Below are 18993 nucleotides of genomic sequence, written 5' to 3' on the forward strand. Positions count from 1 at the left end.
GCTCAACCAACTGAACCACCCAGGCAGTCCAAGTTTAGCTTGATATTTAGACAGAGCTGTCATAAACTGTGCATTGAGACAATGCCCACAGGAAATCTCCAGAACACCGTTCTGGGTTAACCCTGTGGCTCTAGGGCTGTAAGGTATTTCTGTGACCCTGTTCAACCCTCAGCCAGGTTCTCACAGTCTGGGGCAACAGCAGAAAGGTGGGAGACACTGCTTTTCGAGGGGCTGATGTGTCCTAGGGTAAGTCCCAATCCAGGCTTCTTTTGCACCCAGTGAGCGTCCCCTTTTCAGGGATCCTGGGTTTGGGAAGGAATTTTCTGGTGAGATGATAAGAGGGGTATCCCAGAGACCACCCAGGGCCAACCTGGGCAGGTTATCCCACTCATTGAGGGTCAAGGTGCCATTGCTCCCCCAGTTAGCATTCTTGCAATTGGGTCGACTCTGTTCTAAGTTCCTTTGGACATTGCTCTTGGTAGAATTCCCTGAATATCTCTTTGCTGCTTTGAATTTGGTGCCCCCCCCCACCCCCCCCCCCACCCCCGTCCCTCCCTGAGGCTGCTAAGTAAATACTGACAGCCAGAGCTTCGGCCACATGAGGGTGCGCCATGGAACACCTTCCCCGAGGCAGGTCAATGGAATGGGCCCAGGCAAGGCTTAGAACCCAGGTGGCCCAAACTGCCTCGCCTAGGACCGTGGGTCAGGCACGGCCACTCTTCAGGCCTCAGAAGGACCTGGGGAGCCCGGGGGCTGGATTAGTGGGTTTCTAAGTTTGCTTCCAACTGGATCCAAGAATTTAGCTCACTTCCCAAATGATAGACTCATGAAAAGTTATCCCAGGATCTGGGCTAATATATTCAGGAAATACAGCACTACATGTACATCGTAATATATATGTATATCACGGCTAGAAGCAGAAATCCCTTTAATGCCAAATGCCCCTCATATTGGTTGTTTGTTTGTTTGCTTGTCTGTTTTTGTTTCTTTTGACGTATTTGTTGAAGAATTTGGCTGCTTCTGTGGAGTTTCTCCTTTTCTGGATTCAGCTACTTGCACTTGTACTCTGGTGTATCCCTTAAGACCTCCCTCAGTTTCTCTATGTTCCCTGTGCTCTGGTGCTTAGATCAAGGTTTGAGCAGATTCCGGTTCAGCTCTTAACTATTTCTTGGCAAAAATCCTTCACAGGGGGTGTGTTCTTCCAGCAGAGCTGGTTGCCTTACCTTCTGTGATGGTAACATCAAATGATCTTCGCCAGGAGCCTCTATTCCTTTAGGGGCTGCAAAAAGGTGACAATTCAATCCTTGCTTCCTCATTTATTACCTAGGAAGCTTTTATGACGAGAAATTTCCCTTCTTCAGCCATTTGGTTACCCTCAAGTACAGCTAATAGAGGAAAGGCAGGGTAAATGTTGTGTTCTTTCCCTTTCTTTACTAGTTTTCAAAATGAAGTCTGGGTTCCCTGACATGCTTCAAAGGGCCCTGTTTTCCTTAGCGTCACATAACCTATGCGATGGGTTTCCATCCATCGTAATTATGCTCACTGACTTGCCAGGTGTCCAGACTGGCCAGGGGGAACCTCTTCAGGATGGTTCCTGAATCCTTTTCACCTCTGACCTGGGGTAGCTTCCTTACTCGCAGTTATGACAAGATGTTTCAAAAGATTTTGTGCGTTTTCTGCCCCAGACCTGAAATTAGCCATTTCCCAAGGACCTGGTTCCTTTTCAGTCACATTGACTGGTTAAATTTTTTTTTTAATTTTTTTTAAAAAGTGTGTTCACTTATTACTTCTGAGAGAGAGAGAGAGAGAGAGAGAGAGAGAAAGAGCACAAGCTGGGGAGGGTCAGAGAGAGAGAGGGAGACACAGAATCCCAAGCAGGCTCCAAGCTCTGAGTTGTCAGCACAGAGCCCGACGCGGGGCTTGAACTCACAAGCCGTGAGATCATGACTTGAGCCGAAGTCAGACGCTTAACTGACTGAGCCACCCAGGCACCCCATTGACTGGTTAATTTTTAAGGGAAATGAGTTTTCCTGTACTTGCAGGAGTGGGGGGCAGGGGTCCAGGATAGATTTTCCAACCTCACCGCTCTAGAGGTCCGTCCCTCTTCTGTGGTTTTCTCCAAACACGGCCTCTGCTCCCACCTCTGTCTCTGCCTCCCTTGTCTTCCCTTTGCTGCATATCCCTCCCTGAGCAGCTCTATTTGGAGTCTTCTTTCAGCATTTCTGCCAGGGCCGGGCTTTATCTTGGGAGGGAGCCTTGGTGCACTAATTTGAAGAAGCTTTGTGAGGCATAGACCGTCCCGGCCCCTTCAGGCCTGGCAGACCCCTTGCCTCCTCTGAGTCTCCGTTTTTAAAGAGAGGTGACGGCGTCGGCTGGTGATGCCAAGCCCCTTGCAGCCTTGGTGGTTTGTGACTCTGACTCTTGTCCCTGGGCTTGAGGTCTGAGGTCCGTCCTCCAGACCCCCTTCAGACGGCTGAGTCACACCGCCCTGTGGCCTCGTCCCTGCAGGGATCTCAGCGTGGACGCCGGCTTGAGCCCTGCCCAGTTCCAGGTGCGGCCCATCCCTCAGCACTATCAGCATTACCTAGCGACTCCTCGAATGCACCACTTTCCCAGAAACTCCTCCTCCACGCAGATGGTGAGTGGAAGGGCCCTGCTGGGAACAGACCCCCCCCTTGCTGCCGGCGGGTGCCGACGGCTGGGTGCCGAGGGTGGGCCAAGGCCAGAGGCTCCCGTGGGTCCTGCTGTCACGCTGCTCTCCCCTCCCCACTCCTGTTCCCACCTGCCCGGCCAGAGTCGGTACTGCGGCAGGACTGAGTGGGGCGCTCGAGGAGCCAAGGGGGCGCGTGGCAGGCTGTGGTCTGTGGGGAAGAGGCCGAGGACAGAACAGTCCTGGTGGTCCCTGGCCTCACTTAATTAATTTCTTGGAGTCAGTGCCTCCCTGGGCTTTGATTTTGCTTATCTGTGGGATGGGAGGAAGAAGCCTGCCTCGTCCTTCTCACAGGGTTGTTGTGAGGGACAGAGGAGACCCCGCAGGTGGCCCTTGGGCCCTGCCTGCTGATCCAGCTCTGCTTTCTGCAGGGGGCTGGTCTTTGTCACCGCAGGCGTCGGGGTGGCAGAAGGGGGCAGGTTGGGTTTGGGGGCCTTCTGGTCGGTCCCTGGCGTTGCGAGCTGAGTGGAGCCAAGTTGGATATTCCATCAAAGCGGCAAAAGACAGATGGCAAAATCTTATCTCCACGCAGCTGCTTCACAGTTCCACCCTTCCAGCCCTTGCCTGTGTCATTCGCCACTCAGTTCCTCAGTCTCCGTATTTGTCAAATGAGAGGCCTGGAGCCCTCGTCAGCTCTGAGGCGCGATGGTTCGTGTCATGAAGCACCATCTCCTGGGGAAAAAAGCTGACGTTTATCGAGCGCTTACTGCATGGCAGGCCCTGTTCTAAGCACTTTGCGTGAATTATCCATAACCTTACCCACAAGGGCATTGTCCCTATTTCACGGATTGGCAAACTGAGGCATAGGGGGGTTAGCTAACAGGGTTCATGCAGCGAGGAGCTGTGATGGAGATCTGGCCCCTCTGACACAAAGCTGATGCCAGAGCGAGGTGAGGGAGGCAGAGCCCTGCCAGCACAGGGTCAGTTCCTGTCTTTATGTAAGCTTTTGATATTTTGTTCACTGTGGACTTCCGCATTGATTTCCGTTTAAAAGATACTGCGTGAAGATATTATTTACCTTGATTACCGAGTCTTTTGTGTTTAAATTTTGTGCTCTCACCTGCATTTCCCAGTAAGGACCCTGGCCCCAGCTCTTCCCCGTCTAAGGCAGTGCAGAGTGGAGAGGAAGGAAGTGGCCCGTGGCCACCCAACTGCCTGGGTTTGAAATTGTGGTTCTGCCACTTGGTTGCATAACTTGGGCACCTACTTTATCTATTTGTGTCTCATTTGCACCATCAGGAAAATGGGGATTTTCCTATTTGTCCTATCAGGAAAATGTGTAATTGCACCCACATTCTAGAGCAGATGAGATCATTAACTTAATCATGTGAAGTGCTTAGACAGTGCTTGCCACGAAATACATGCCCAATCAGCTCGGTTATTTTGTTAATTATGTTAGTATATGGTATATATATTTACTAATTTATATATATCTTTAGATGTTTACCCATCTATTTTTGAGAGAGAGAACATGCGTGTGTGTGAGCAGGGGAGGGGCAGGGAGAGAGGGATAGAGAGAATCCCAAGCAGGCTCCTTGCTGTCCGTGCAGAGCCTGATGCAAGGCTTGAACCCACAAACTGCGAGATTATGACCTGAGCCAAAATCAGGAATCAGATGCTTAACCAACTGAGCTACCCAGGTGCCCCTAGTTTAAATTTTTGTAATGTTTATTTATTTCTTGAGAGAGAGAGAAAGAGAGAGACAGAGTGTGAGCAGGGGAGGGGCAGAGAGAGGGAGACACAGAATCCGAAGCAGGCTCCAACCTCTGAGCTGCCGGCACAGAACCCGACACGGGGGTCAAACTCACACGCTGCGACATCGTGACCTGAGCTGAAGTCAGACGCTTAGCCGACTGAGCCACCCAGGCGCCCCCAGGTGCCCCCAATTTATATTTACTTCATTGATTTTGTTATTTTTTTTCTGGGGCTGGTCTAGTACAGGCTTTGTTCTTGATGAGGAGAGGAGGACAGAGGAGCAGGAAAGATAGAACTTCTGCCTGAAGAATCTTGAGGGTGTGCAGATTGGTGGTTATGAGGGTGGTGAGGAGTTGGATGCTGGGCTCATGCAGCCAGGAATCCCATCTGAGCGTTTCCTCCCCAACAGGTGGTCCATGAAATCCGAAACTACCCTTACCCTCAGCTTCACTTCCTTGCTCTCCAGGGACTGAACCCCAGCAGACACACCTCTGCAGTGCGGGAGAGCTACGAGGTATGCCTGCCCCTCTGTCCGGCTCCAGCTGGGTTGGTGGAGACACCATTATTCTTCATTGTCCCCTCCCTCTTTCCCCTGCTGGTGGGTAGGGCATGGGAGGTTGCAGGGAGCTTCAGGGTTGAGAGTAAGAGAGAGAAAAAGAGAGAGTGAGTAGAGTTGTGGGGTCTCTCAGTACCAGGCAAGTTCTTCCTGATGGCTATGTGAATCGTTCCTGTTAACATCTTTCAGTGCCCCTCCTCCTTATCCTCTGTGTGTGTGTGTGTGTGTGTGTGTGTGTGTGTGTGTATGAGCTTGTACATGCAGAGTGCACATATCCCCATTTTTCTCTTTCTCTTTGCAGGAGCTGCTGCAGCTTGAGGACAGGTTGGGAAATGTGACTCGGGGAGCCGTACAGAACACCATCGAGAGGTTCACCTTCCCCCACAAATACAAGAAGGTGCGTCTGCAAGCAGGTCAGCCTGCATAGTTGAGGTGCTGTGGTTAGATGCTCTGAAGCTGTGATGCTTTCCCAGGGTCTTTTCCCTTGTCTCTGTCAGGTGTGACCAGGAGGGGAGATGGGGGTGCCTCTCATCATAAAAGAGGAGGGCTGGGTGTGTGGTACACATGGACTTGTGAGTGGGTGTATTAGGTAGGGGTACAGGTATGTGAATGTTTGTATCTGAATGAGGTGAGCCAAGGGAGCACCTGCAGTGAAGGCTGAGATTTGCCTTAGAAGAGAATTCCAAGTCCAATCCCTTGTGTGGACAAATAGGCAAGTAAGCCTTCAGAGCAGGGGTTTCCAATCCTCACTGACCAGCAGGATCAGTTGGGGAGCTTTTAAAGCCACACGTTTACAGGCTCTACCCTAAGCCTGTAGAGGTAGATTCTCCAGGGTTATTGCTCAGGAATGTGGAGTAGGATTAGAACCCAGGGATTTGATTTTTAAAACATTTTAACATTCAAATAAATAAAAAAATTTTGGAAGCAACCAAGATGTCCTGCAATAAGTGAGTGAATAAACAAACAAACTGTGGTACATCCATACAATGGAATATTATTCCATGATTTTTAAAAATGAGCTATTAAGCCATGGAAAGACATGTGGGCACCTTAAATGCGTATTACTAAGTGAAAGAAGCCAGCCCGAAAAGGTGGCATACTATATGATTCCAACTATATAGCATTCTGGAAAAGGTGAAACTAAACAGTTAAAAGATCCCTGTTGCCAACGGCTTTGGGGAGGGAAAATAAATGAGCACGTGGGTGACTGGGTATTTTTAGTGAAACTATCGTACGTACTGTAATGGTGGACACATGACATTGTGCATTTGTCAAAACCCATAGAATTCTACAACACAAAGAATGAACCCCTAACGTAAACAAATGTTCTTCAGTTAATAACTATGTATCACTATTGGTCCTTCAGTTGTAACAGAGATACCACATTAATGCAAAATGTTAATAATAGGGAAAATGTGTGTGTGTGTGTGTGTGTGCGTGTGTGTGTGTGTGTGTGTGGTGTTGAGAGGGGGAGGGATTTGGGAATGCACTGTGTTTTCTGCTCAGTTTTCATGTAAACTAAAACCGGCCTACAAAATAAATTCTATGGAAACAAGTATTAAATAGTTTTTTAAAATTTAACAATTAAAAGCTTGGCAAGTGCTGAGAAACTTGGAGTGGGAAAATGCTCATGGTGGTCAGGCCAGAGCCCATCCTCACTTCCTCATGAGGTACTAGGGTGCAGTGGTTGTGATCACCCGGCATTGAAGTCGGACAGGGCCAGCTTTTAACTTCAGTGTTACCACTGTCTTTGGGCTGCTATAACAAAATACTACCAGCTGGAGGGCTTAAACGGCAGCCATTTATTTCTTGCAGTTCTGGAGGCTGGGAAGTCCAAGATCAAGGTGCTGGCAGATTTAGTTCTTGGTGATGGCCCTCTTCCTGCCTTGCAGATGGCCGCCTTCTGCTGTAACCTTACATGGCAGAGAGAGGAAGCTCTGGTGTCTTTTCCTCTTTTTATAGGGGCACTAATACCATCCCAGGGGCTCTGTCTTCATGGCCTCATCTAAACCTAATTAGTTCCCAGAGGCCCCATCTCCTGGTACCATCACATTGGAGGGTAGGGCGTCAATATGTGAATTTGGGGATGGGAGGCACAGACATTCAGTTCATAACTACTGCTGATAGCTAGATACTCTGGACAAATTACTTGGCTTTTCTGGCCCCTTCTCTGACCTTTATAATGTAAAACAGGAATGATGTGTTAGTAGCGACCATAAGGGGTGCTCCAGGGATTCAGTGGGACAATGCATAGAGCAGCTTAGTACAGTGCCTGGTATCTGGTGAGTGACCGGGAATGGTGAACCACTCTCACCTTGATACAAGGCTTACTTGTTCTAGGCTTGCCCAGGTGTCCATGCAGTCAGTGTCAAAGACTATGAATCTTGGTCTCTGCAGACCAAGATAGAGGCATTGGATTCACCCGTAAGTGATTTCAATCAACATTTATTAACCTCGATGTGTCCTATATGGGTAGTGTGTTCGTAGAGGAAATGACAGTGTTTCAGTAACTAAAGGTGTCATCTCCAAGTGGAAAACGATCATTCTCTGCAGGGAGAGCTTTAGACTACTGGAAGAGAACACGGAAGGAATGAGTGATGTGTTCAGGAGCCTGGAGCAGCTTCTGCATCACCGATTAGGGTGTCCTCACTCCTGCCAGGGCCACACCCTCACCTGCCCTCGTGGCAACTGGCCGTGAGGAGACAGGAACAGAACACACACTGAGAATGAGAAGGGAATGTGGACCAAGCCAATGATATAAAGAATTGAGGTAAAAATGATGAGACTAAAGGGACAATTAGGAGAATAGAATATTATAAAAAAGAAACCAGAAGAATTAAAAATATGAAATGACAAACTTTAGGACCCACCCAAATAAATTGTGAAAAAAACTTTGAAAATGTGAACTGAGAGGGGTGCCTGGGTGGCTCAGTCGGTTAAGCATCCAACTCTATCTTGGCTCAGGTCACAATCTCATGGTTCGTGGGTTCGAGTCCCACATCAGGCTCTGTGCTGATGGCTGTCTCTCTCAAAAGAAATCAATAAATACATTTTAAAAAATTTTAACTGAGAGTCAAGTAATACAAAACAAAATGAAAAATATTTTACAATGGTGATATAAGAATAGAATCTATAAAATAAATCTATTCATGTAGAAAAATGTAAAAAATAAGAATTAGGCAAAGATATGAAAGCAATAGGGGGTGCCTGGGTGGCTCATTGTTTAAGGGTCTGACTCCTGATTTAGGCTCAGGTCATGATCTCATGGTTGCTGAGTTTGAGCCCTGCTCAGGCTGTCCACTGACAGTGCAGAGCCTGCTTGAGATTCTCTCTCTCTCTCTCTCTCTCTCTCTCTCTCTCTCTTTCTTTCTGCCCCCCCCCCACTTGCACACTCTCTCTCAAAAATAAAATAAACACTTTTTAAAAAAGATATGGAAGCAACATACAGAATTAAAACCAGTAACACTGACGTGAAAAGGTATTGTGCATGAGGACAAAGAGGGACAGACAGAAGGAGTAAAATAAATATGAAATAAATAAATGCTGAGAAAAGTTACTGTTAAAATAAAAGTTATATGGATGAGAAGAGAAGAAAAAACCCAGAAGACCTAAAAGATTACAAACACAAAAGAGAAAATAGGAAAAGATTTGAAAAGAGACAATCATTAAATATAGATTAGACATGGTAAAACAAGGTAAGACAATTAGGTTTAAATCATTAGCTATAAAAAGGAAATCATGAATAATGGTCAGGAGAAACAAGAGAAAATAGGCAAATAGTGACTCTTATTAGTGTCATTTATGGAATATCCCTTTTCTCAAAGGACCAGCTAAAAGAAGGCCACTCCCCACCAGAAACACAGCTGGGCTGTTAGGCAGGCCGACTATCATGACTCCATTCAGACTCAAAAGCCACGGTGGTTATATGTGACTAAGGGCGTAATTTTGATTTTCTGGATTCTAGATAAGGGCACACTTACTGCAGTGGCCATCGCATGGTTTGCAGTTAGCGTGTGCAGGGCACAGGGAGGCTGAGAGCAGAAGCTTAGAGTTTCTTCAGTGTTCCAGGGAGGCTATGGTACTCTGGACGCCATATCACACTAGGGATCTCCAGGGCTTTGGACCAGGGACCAGAGTGGGGAAACCTGGCCCCCAAGCCTGGCATGAAGCTTACAGTCATTCTGTGCATGTTTCTTACCTTGTGACTCTTCAGATTTTTCTTTTGGCAAGAATGGCCTTTACCCCTGCTTCTCTTTGGAAAGGGGCCCGAAGGGCTAGTTTTCTTCCCATGGATATTATCAGACTGTTTCACTGCACAGCATGGAGATGAGGACAAGAAACATGGCTGGTTTCATTCACTGATTAGATTCCTTGCTCTCCAGAATATGTTTTTAAGCACCAGTGATGTGCCTTCTACTTGGCCAAGTGTGGAACGGTACCTAAAGAAGGGTGGACCATGGTCCACACCATCTAAGAGCTTGGAACTTCCTATAAACTAGTTAACTATTTTCAAGTAATTAGCATAGAATTTACAACAGGACAACTAAAGTCAGTAAGTATAAACAGAATGTTTGATGTCCAGACTTGTGTTTGGAGCTGTTGCCTAAGCTAAAGGAACTTTCTGGATAGGAAGAGATCCAACAATATAAAATTATAGGAGTTAATGCCAGGTTGAGGAGTTTTGCCTTCATCTAGTAATAGATGAATAAATGACATTAGTTGAGTGGAAGAGAGGAAGGAAGGGAGGGAAGGAGGGAGGGAGGAAGGAAGGGAGGGAGGGAGGAAGGAAGGAAGGGAGGGAAACAGGATGGATGGATCGACGGATGGATAGATGGATGGATGGAGGTTTAAATGGGTGGATGGATGGGTGGAGCTTGCTGGACCTGAATGTGAGGGAAAAGCCTGGAGGCAGGGATCTATGTTGGAAAGGATGTAAGGAGGGTGGAGAGTATGAGGGGAATAGAGCAAACCGCTCATGCACAAACCATTGTTTTGCAAAGGATCGATTCATTAGGCACCTGCTTCCTGTTCAAACCCTATGTGCCCTGGGCCAGCATACCACCCCTGTATCCTGAGGCAAGGAGGAAGAGTTGGAGAGGAGGCCAGGAGAAGGGTCTAGCGACAGCACACCAGCCTGGGGTTTCCTTAAGAACTTAGAGAGACACTGACTTACATGTAAGGGAGGGGAGGCTGTGGATGAAAGACAGTAGGCACCAGGTGCGTCTGCTCCAGGTAACTAATGCCCCTCCTCTTCTCACAGCGAAGACCCCAGGATGGCAAGGGCAAGAAGGAAGAGGGGGAGGAGTCAGACACAGATGAGAAATGCACAATTTGCCTGTCTATGCTGGAAGATGGAGAAGATGTGAGGTAGGAGGCCAGACTCTTCTGTTCCCCCTCCCTTCCCACACAGGCATTTGCGATCAAGCACCTGCTGTATGTCAGGGGCCTGGTGCTTGCTCACTTGTGCATGTGTGTGCTGGGCGTGCCACTGTGTGCCGCGTGGTTGCTCCCGGCAGGTGGGCGTGGAACACCGGAGATGTGCGATGTCTATGGTGTGGACTGGTGGACACAGAGTGTGAGAGAGCAGGGTGATATTTGGCCTGGATGGGTCTAAGACAAAGTCATGGCTTTGTTTTCGGCTGGTCTGAAAGGGCTTCGTGGAGGAGGGCCTCGTCATGACTTCCCATCCCAGCCACAGCCTCACTCTGGAACAGGGCTCCCCACACCCTCTTTGGCCCATCCCCCGTGGTGTTGGTGTGGTCCCCAGTCCAGTGAGAGCCGGTGTTGCTCCGCCTCTGGCCCCGCCCCGGGCCCCTCTCTTTCCACCAGTCCTCTGACCCTCCCTTCTCTTCCAGGCGCCTCCCCTGTATGCACCTCTTCCACCAACTGTGTGTGGACCAGTGGCTCGCCATGAGCAAGAAATGTCCCATCTGCCGAGTGGACATTGAGACACAACTGGGAGCCGACAGCTGAGGGAGGAATTAGCCAGTGGACACCCCATTTTCCTTCACCAGGTCCCCCCCACGGCCATAGCCCTTGCAGCCAAACTTTGCCTTCTGAGCCATTTGATGTAGAGGAAAAGCCTGCAAGCACATTTTGTGGAAAGAGGAGTTGGCGGTATCAGTGTCTGAGGGAAAGGAGGGGTGGGGGGGCGACCCCCCCATCCAGAGCGGTGACTGCCCCCATCCACCTCGCTGCGCGGGAGGGAGCTGGCCGTGCCCGGAGCAGGGGTGGGAAGGGGGGGCCCACACTGCTGAGAATCTGGATGCGAACTGGAAGGTCCTAGCTGATAGACAGGCCCCTCAATCCTGTCCTTTGAAGGATTGTGTATATACCTCTCGACCACGTAGAAACCATGTAGGGGTCTCTAGCTATTTCTGTGGATGGCAGCCGGAGCATGTTAGCTTAAGAAAAATGTTGTGTGTGGTGCTCTAGTCATCTTGTGGTGGACATGTCGCTATTACGAATTCGCACCAAATATTTCTCATTGAGTTCCTTGTTTTGGTGCCTGACTGAACCAACCAACGACAGCCCAAATCTTCCCGTCTTTATGAGAAAAAAAGAAAAAGGAATCAAAGGTGAAAAAAAAAAAAAAAAAGCCAAATCCTGTTTCTGGTGAAAAAGGATGATTTTTTTTTTTTTTTTTCACCCGGGTTGGGAGGCGGGAGGGGGGTGGTTCTTGTTTTGTTTTTGTTTTTGTTTTTTCCTTTGCTTTTGTTTTTCTCATGTTTACAGTGCACGGAGTGTGGAAGGGGAGCGTCTGGGGAAGGGGAGGGCAGGAAAAGGGGGAGACGGCGGCTTCGCTGGGCACCCGAGGGGCTCAGCCAGGGCGAGGAAGGCAGAGTTTGGGTCAGTGAAAGGGGAAATTCTGTCTTGAAGGAGGGCTCCCCAGTTCCAGGGCACATGCACTTAGTTCCAGCCATGTCCCGGGTCCCACGGTCCCCTGTGGAACTAGGGCGGAGCTAGCTTTCCGCTCGAGTTGCCCCCGTGTTCCTCAGAGCCAGGACGTCCCTGTGTATGCCACCTCCTTCCTTTTGGCTGTGTGTATGCCCTGTCACAAAGAGGCGATTTGGCCACGGCCTCCCTATGCAAACAATTCACTGGATGATGAACATATGATAGTACAGCTGGTGGTGGACCCTTGGTCTTGGCCAAAGTGCTCTGGCTGGCACTCAGGGGCTGGGGCCAAACACCATGGACCTGGGGGAGGACTTCTGCTTCCTATGGGATGTCTCAAATCCCAGTGGAGTCCCTCAGAGATGGCCTTGGCCCCGAGACGGTGTCAGCTGGGCTTGGGAGGCCCTGTGTCCCTAGTCTCTGGCTCTTTCTCTCTTTGATGACCTTGGGCAAGTCCCTCTATTTCTCTGTGCCTCATTTTCCTTCTCCTGAGAGGGGGGAGAAACGACAGTCCTCCCTATCTCCACTTCTTCGCCCTCACCTACATGTTGTGAGGACTGATAACCATCCACTCAACGCATTCGTGCTGTGTCCTGGGACCCTCCTGGGGGTTTAGGGATGGGAGTGGTGAGAGACAGAGATCCGGAAGTTCCAAGCGACACCATCCAATGTGTCTTTCTGCACCACCCCGTGACTTTTCTGAACCTCAAAGGGAGCAGGGAGATGGGAGGACAGAAGAATGGAGATGGGAAAATCCACCAAATCCCAACCCCAACCCCAACCCAGCTTTCTTTACCCATGTGCAGAACACCCCAGCCTAGCTGAAATTCTGCTCTCTTCCTTTACCCCTCCCCCTCCCTTATTTGCACTGTCCTCGAAGCCTCCCCCTCTCCTCGCCCCTCCCCCAATCTCAGTGCTCTCATATCAGTAAGAGAAGACTAAGCAGGACAGGATACTTATCCCCTATATGAAGAAATTCTATAAGGTTAAGGGTATGACCAGTACCAATGGGTTAAAAATGACTGAGAGGCAGATTTTGGCTTGAGGTAGAACCTTCTAGCACAACCCAAGCTGTCGGGCAGAGGCATGGCTGTTCTGGACACCTGCAGGCACAGAATGGGGATGTGGCTTCTGGTGGAAGGGTTACTCAAGGATCTTACTCAGACTGAAGCCTCTTCCAGCACCAATACTCTCGTGTTCTATAAAATCTTTCCTGAGTGCCTGCTCAGTGCTGGGAGAGAGGACAGTGTCCCTGCCTTGAGGAGCTTACAGTTTAGCCAAGGAGGCAAGACACATACAATAGCACAAAAGTGACTATCACTGACACAGGGTTAACAGCAGTGAGCATTACGTCGTCCAATTCCATAGTTCCGTGTATGAACTCTCTCCAGGGCCGAAGGCTGGAGAACCCACCAGTGCAGAAAGTGCTTCCCAATCAGGATTTGGGGGGGAAAGCTCATCACTAGTAGCCACAGGAAGCTGGGACTTCTCCCCAGCCTGCTTTGGACCAGGAGGCAGCCAGGGTGGTCTAGGGAAGCTCACTCCCCTCTTAGTCTGGGACTCTTGTTCTCTCTGAGTCTGGTTCAGAAGGCTAGCAAGTAGGGGGAGCCAGTGCGGAGCCAGATGGCACGAGGGCTGGTGTCCGCGGGTTCCAGTCTTGGCTCTTCAGTGACCAAGCACGTAATGCTGGAAACCTCCTTCTCTCTGGGCCTCAGTTTCCTCAGCTGCAACGCAAGGAGTCTGGATTGGATGCTTGCTAAATTTCCTTCCGACACTCACATTCTCTGATCCTCCCTAACATCAACACATCCTTCAAGTGGTAGGGCCACGTGCCCACCGAGCTGTTGAAAACAACTTCCTGTGGGCACCAACATCTGTCTCAGGGGCTGAGAGTGGGAGTGCGGTCCCCTCCTCCTCCCTGTTCTGGGCACGCTCTGAGTGCCCCGGGCCAATACTAGGCACTAACTGGGGTGGGGATCACCCAGTGGGGAGAGGTCAGCCGCTGACTACGGGGGTGGATCCTGAAGCCCTCCTCCCCTCCCCATCTCTCTGGGGCCCTCGCACCTTGCAGGGGGGGCACAGGAGGGGACGTGGACTCAGGCTCCTGCCAGCTCCAGGCTCCTTAGCCGGGCAGCTCTCTGGGTGAGAAGACAGGAGAGGGGTCTGTGCTTCTGCTCCCTGGAAGCCCCCTCTCCCTCGCCCAGGAGCCCGGGAAGACGGAGAAGAGGCAGGCTCGGGCCTCAGCATCTTGTACCCACCACCTCCGGGAGGGGAGACCCCCGGTAGTCCTCCTACTGCTCAACTCAAGGGACTCAGACCCTTTCTTGACTGAGACGCATGAGTGCCTTCTGGGGCGAGAGCCACCCCAGGATTCAAGTTGGGCCTCCCAGCCGCAGTGTAGCCCTGGCCGCAGCGGGTTGCAGAGGACGCCAATCAACGAAACCAACGCCACAGCCACAGCCACAGCCAGCGCCGGCTGGCGCCAGCAGGGGGGCGGGCCAGGGCGCGGGGCTCCTCTACTGGCCCGGACACCTGGCCCCCGTGGCCCTGGCCCAGCAGTCGTGACAGGACTCAAGCTACTCTTCTGCAAATGTCCCAGCCTCCCTGCAAGTATTCTCAACTCTTTACGCCTAATGAACAAGCACAGTTTTTTCAATGGTGAAGAAAAAGCACCAGATCTTTCTTTCTTTCTTTCTTTTTTTTTTTTTTCCTGAAGAAATCCCCCAAGCCCCCCGCCCGCCGGCGGGACAAACACTCCCCGCGTGGGGCTGTAGCAACGTCTGTCAGGTCCCCTGTCGTGTTTCATCTCCTGCGCGTAGAGCAAATGCTAGAGCGATTTCAGCTGATAGAAAAACAAAAATGAAAAAAAAAACACAAAAAACAAAAAACATGGCACGTTGCTAGTTTACAGGGTTTTGTGAGTTTAAATGCCTTATATTTAACAATCATAATTTATGACTAACTTGTAGATATCGTGGGTTCTTATTTAATTATTTTTATAGTTGTTTTGCATTTTTAATTATAATTTATTTATTTAGAAAGGATACTAATTTTTTTTATTACTCCTATTACCTCATTTTGGCGTTGTTTCTGGGAGTGGAATGCTTTGCATGCATTGGTACGATGACAAACAACTATGAATACGAAAAAAAAATTTAAATAAAATTCCGCGAACTTTATTTCGTCCAAACTATCAGGGTGTGTGATTGCAAGCTGTCCTACTGTGGTGCTGGCCTCTTTGGATACATTCCATACGAAATGCAAACCTTTGATTCTGTATGCTGTGACCTAGTGAAAAACTCCAATATAGTGACTGTATTTAGCACATATATAAATATAATTTGCACTCGTCAGCAGACTGGGGTAATCCTTTCACTTGCTACCCCTGCCCCCTCCCCAGCCCCCTCACCATTAACCTATTTTTCTTTCTTCCCTAACCCTTCCCACGACCTCAGCCGACCCTGCCTCCGAGGAAGGTCAGGGGCCCCTAGGGGTCACTCTCTCCACCTGGGCTCCGTATCTCTCTGGTTCCAGAACTGGGCCCTTCAGACATTACCAGCTGGGGCATCTGAAAGCCAAAATCTGAAAGCCTGATTTATTAGAAAGAGCCCTGGACTGGGGGGTCAGGAGGCTCAGGTTCTCAGACCAGTTTTATTGCAAACTTGCCTGTGACCTTGAGCAAGTTGCTTGGCCTCCTTGAGTCTCAGGGTTCTGGGCAGAGGTGAGGGAGGCAAAAGGGAGGGTGTCTAGGGTCCCTCAGACCCAGATAGACTAGGATACAGACCCAGTGGGGACCCCTCGCTGGGCTTTCTCAACCTCTCAGGAGAGAAGGAAGGGGAAGAGAAAGGATGGAGGGGTGGAGAGAAGGAGATGAAAGAAAAAAGGAGAGAAAGAGAGCGTCCTGAGAATTTATTCAGTGGATTTGCTCACGGTAGACACCGGGAAAGGGTTTTGTCCTTTTATACGCAGCATCCCGCGGGAGTCAGGGAGGCGGGATAGGTGGACACATCCCCAGACGCAGGACGTGTGCTTTCACGGGGTTCTGTGGTCATTTGCAGAGCGAGCTGAAGTCCACATCTCATTAGATGTGGGGAGCGCATAGGCAGAACAGCAGCCCCAAAGTGTGGTGTTTGGGATTGGCACCTGTCCTGTCCTCTCTTGGAGCCTCTGTTGTTGAGCAGTACCCTGGATAACAGATTGGGACAAGGATTTCAGACCCATGATCTCTCCTCCCAGCGTCGTCTCCACCTCTGCCCCTGTTCCACAGCTGTGGGGAGGGGAGGGGCTGCTGTGAAGGACTGGAGGGCCTTCCGGTCTCACTACTGAGGACCACGAATGCTAGGGGAGGGTTTGGGGGAAGTGGTCACCTCCAAGGCTGGTAATGCTGTGAGCCCAGATGCCTCTGAGCCAAAAAGAGAGAGAGGAGGTCCATGCCCCCCGGGGGTCCTCTGAGCCGGGGCTGTGACCCTGGCCGGGAGAAGGAGGACCCCTCCTGTCCTCCTTCCCTTCTTTTCCTTCTCATCCTTCCCTCTTGCCTCTTGACATCACTGCCTTTGCCTGGTGGAGAAGTCCATCCTCCACATGAGGCCCCGGGATGGTGCTGATGGGGGAGGAGGCGGAGGCCCAGACCCACCACACTGCCGGCCCAGGCTTGCAGGAGTGGCCGGGCCGCGTAGGGTCCCTGAGCCCCACCTTTGCTCCGGCCAGACTGTGGGCCCCGTTCCCTGGGCTTCCTGCCTGCTGCCTGCCCAGCTTCCCTTTCTGCCTCTGCCCCGGAGCCGTGTTCTCCTGCTTTTTCCTTGGAGACGGCATGGCCACCACACTGCCAGGCCTGGCGGACACGGCCCCCTCGGCAGGGCTCCTGGACGGACATGCCTTACGCCGCTCTGCGGGGTCAGAGTGGGAAGGGGCCCTTTGCCCTGGCTGGCCTGTGCCCCCCCCACCTCCCCTCCTCCCGGCCCCTCGCCTTTCCCTAGCCCCACCCTGGCCTCGGACGTGGCTCATTTCTCAGCTCCAGAGCCAGCCACGCCCGGCGCCAGGCCCGCTGGGGTAATTTGGTTGCCCCTGGTAAGTGAAAGGATTATCCTCAGTGTTGATTGTCCTTTTTTGTAATCCTCCTGCTGTTCTGTTCTGTTGTGCTGTGCAACATTTTGCTACATAGACTATTTTATAGCAGAAAGCTAGAAGAATATTTATTATGAATATTAAAGCAATAGTGCATCAATGAAAAGGCGGAGACATTAGGAATTGTGTAAATGCTTAGATTCACTTTTGGTGGATTTTTTGTACTTTATTTATAACTAATAAAAATGAACTGCATTGCTAACTACACCTCGCTGGTGCAGGGTGCTTATTTCCACGCGTACCCAGGGCGTGTCTGCGGGAAGCCTCTCACAGACCTGTCTTGTGTAAGAAGTTAGGTAACACCATCCCCATCTATTTTCCTCACTGTCCTTCACCTGTTTCCCTTCTCCTCCCCCTCTCCTCTCCCCATCTCTTCCTCCTTCCTCCCCCCTCCCCTTTCCTCCCCCTCCTCCTTGTTCTTCGCTCTTCCCCTCACCACCTCCTCCCCCTCTCCCCTTCCCTTTCTCCTCCTCCTCCCTCTCTTCCCCCCCCCCCTCTCCTCCTCCTCTATTCCCCCTACCTCTTCCTCCTTCCTTCCCCCTTCTTCCTCCCTCCCCTCTCCTCCACCTCCCTCTGTCCTCCCTCCTAGCCTCCTTCTTCCTCCTCCACTCCTTCCCTCTTATCATTCTTTTTTACCTCTTCATCTCTCAAGAAATTTGTTCAATGCCATGGATCTAATTAACCTGTTTCCTAAACTTTAGTTTATGAATCTTAAAGGGGAAAGTTCTCATTTTTTATCAAGTTTCAAATGTAGCCTCTGGTGTTCTGAACGAGAGGGCTCCCCGGTTGCTCTTAACAGAGAAGGAGTCGGCTTTTCAGCGGTTGTCATGGATTTCTCATTTCTTTGTAAGAGCCCGAACCCAGATACTCTGCATCGTCTAAAGTCCGTTTCTCAGTGTGTGGATCAGCAAACTGAAAGGTGACTCTCTTGCATCACCTGGAAACAGAGCCCACATTAATAAGCCTTTTTGTTGTTGTTGTTGAAGTAATGGACTTCACTGTTCAGAGCAGGTTTGGGTCGACAGAAGAATGAGCGCAAAGTACAGAGAGTTTCCGTGTACTGTCTCACCCAGGTGCTGCTGTTATTAACATCTCTCCTTAGCGGGGCAGGTTTGTGACAACGGATGAGCCAATATCGAGACATTGTTATTAACTAAAGCCCATAGTTTACATTAGATGGATGAATGTTCAAATCCCTGGTTGCTGTGCCGGTGAGTGATCCAAAATGCTGTAGCTTTCCACATATTTCCATGTATGTTTCTTGGTCCATGGACCGGGGCTCCGTAGTCCTTAGCTCACCACTCACCACTAACCGTCAGGAGCACAGGGGAGAGACGTTTCCCTTCCCTGGTCTTGCAAACTATAAAAACGTGGATGGCGGACCCGGCTCCTTCCAGTGTTTGAATTCCACGGGTTTCTATTTACAGGCCCTGCGTCCCTTCGTTATCCTTGTCTGTTCAGTCTCTGTACCTGCAATGGAGGTGACCCTGGGAGGACAGGCCTGGGCTAGCTTTGGGGTGGGGGCAGGGGGCTGGAACAGCAATTCTCTGTCTGTGGATTTTATGCCCCCCCCCTGCAATGGGCAAATTTACACCCTTCCCAATCCCCTCCAACCTCGCTTCCCCCCACGTTTCTAAGGCAGTACCAGGGAGGAAAGAAATATCTCAGAGAGCATCTAGGCTCACACTCTGCACAGGCCTGTGACTCCCAGGCGCTGTGACGCTCCCCCAGGAGGTCAAGTGAAGGAAGAAGAGTATTAGTGTTCTCCAGAGAAACAGACCAGTAGGAGATATATTCAAAAGGAGATGTATTGAGCAGAATTGGCTTGTGTGTTTCTGGAGGCTGAGTCCGGCCCTTGCTACCCATGGGCTGGAGGCCCAGGAAAGCCGTGATGGAGCTCCACTCTGAGTCCAAAGGCCTGAGGACCAGCAGAGCCGATCGTGAGAATCCCAGTCCGACTGCAGGAGAGGACCCAAGTCCAGCTGGAGCAGGTGAGCAGGAAGGGGACAAA

General features: G+C 50.5%; 1 protein-coding gene across 1 annotated transcript in view; it reads left to right on the forward strand.

The window, feature by feature from the left end:
* The window catches only part of RNF165 (ring finger protein 165), a 113606-nt gene extending 96417 nt beyond the window's left edge, over window positions 1-17189 (forward strand). The window contains exons 4-8 of the mRNA XM_045458285.1: window positions 2509-2638; window positions 4815-4919; window positions 5263-5358; window positions 10222-10328; window positions 10817-17189. Of these exons, the coding sequence (XP_045314241.1) occupies window positions 2509-2638; window positions 4815-4919; window positions 5263-5358; window positions 10222-10328; window positions 10817-10934 (556 nt within the window). The 3' untranslated portion in view covers window positions 10935-17189. The remainder of the gene's footprint in view (window positions 1-2508; window positions 2639-4814; window positions 4920-5262; window positions 5359-10221; window positions 10329-10816) is intronic.
* The last annotated feature ends 1804 nt before the right edge of the window (window positions 17190-18993 follow it).

Source organism: Leopardus geoffroyi, chromosome D3 (assembly GCF_018350155.1).
Source record: "Leopardus geoffroyi isolate Oge1 chromosome D3, O.geoffroyi_Oge1_pat1.0, whole genome shotgun sequence".
NCBI lineage: Eukaryota > Metazoa > Chordata > Mammalia > Carnivora > Felidae > Leopardus > Leopardus geoffroyi.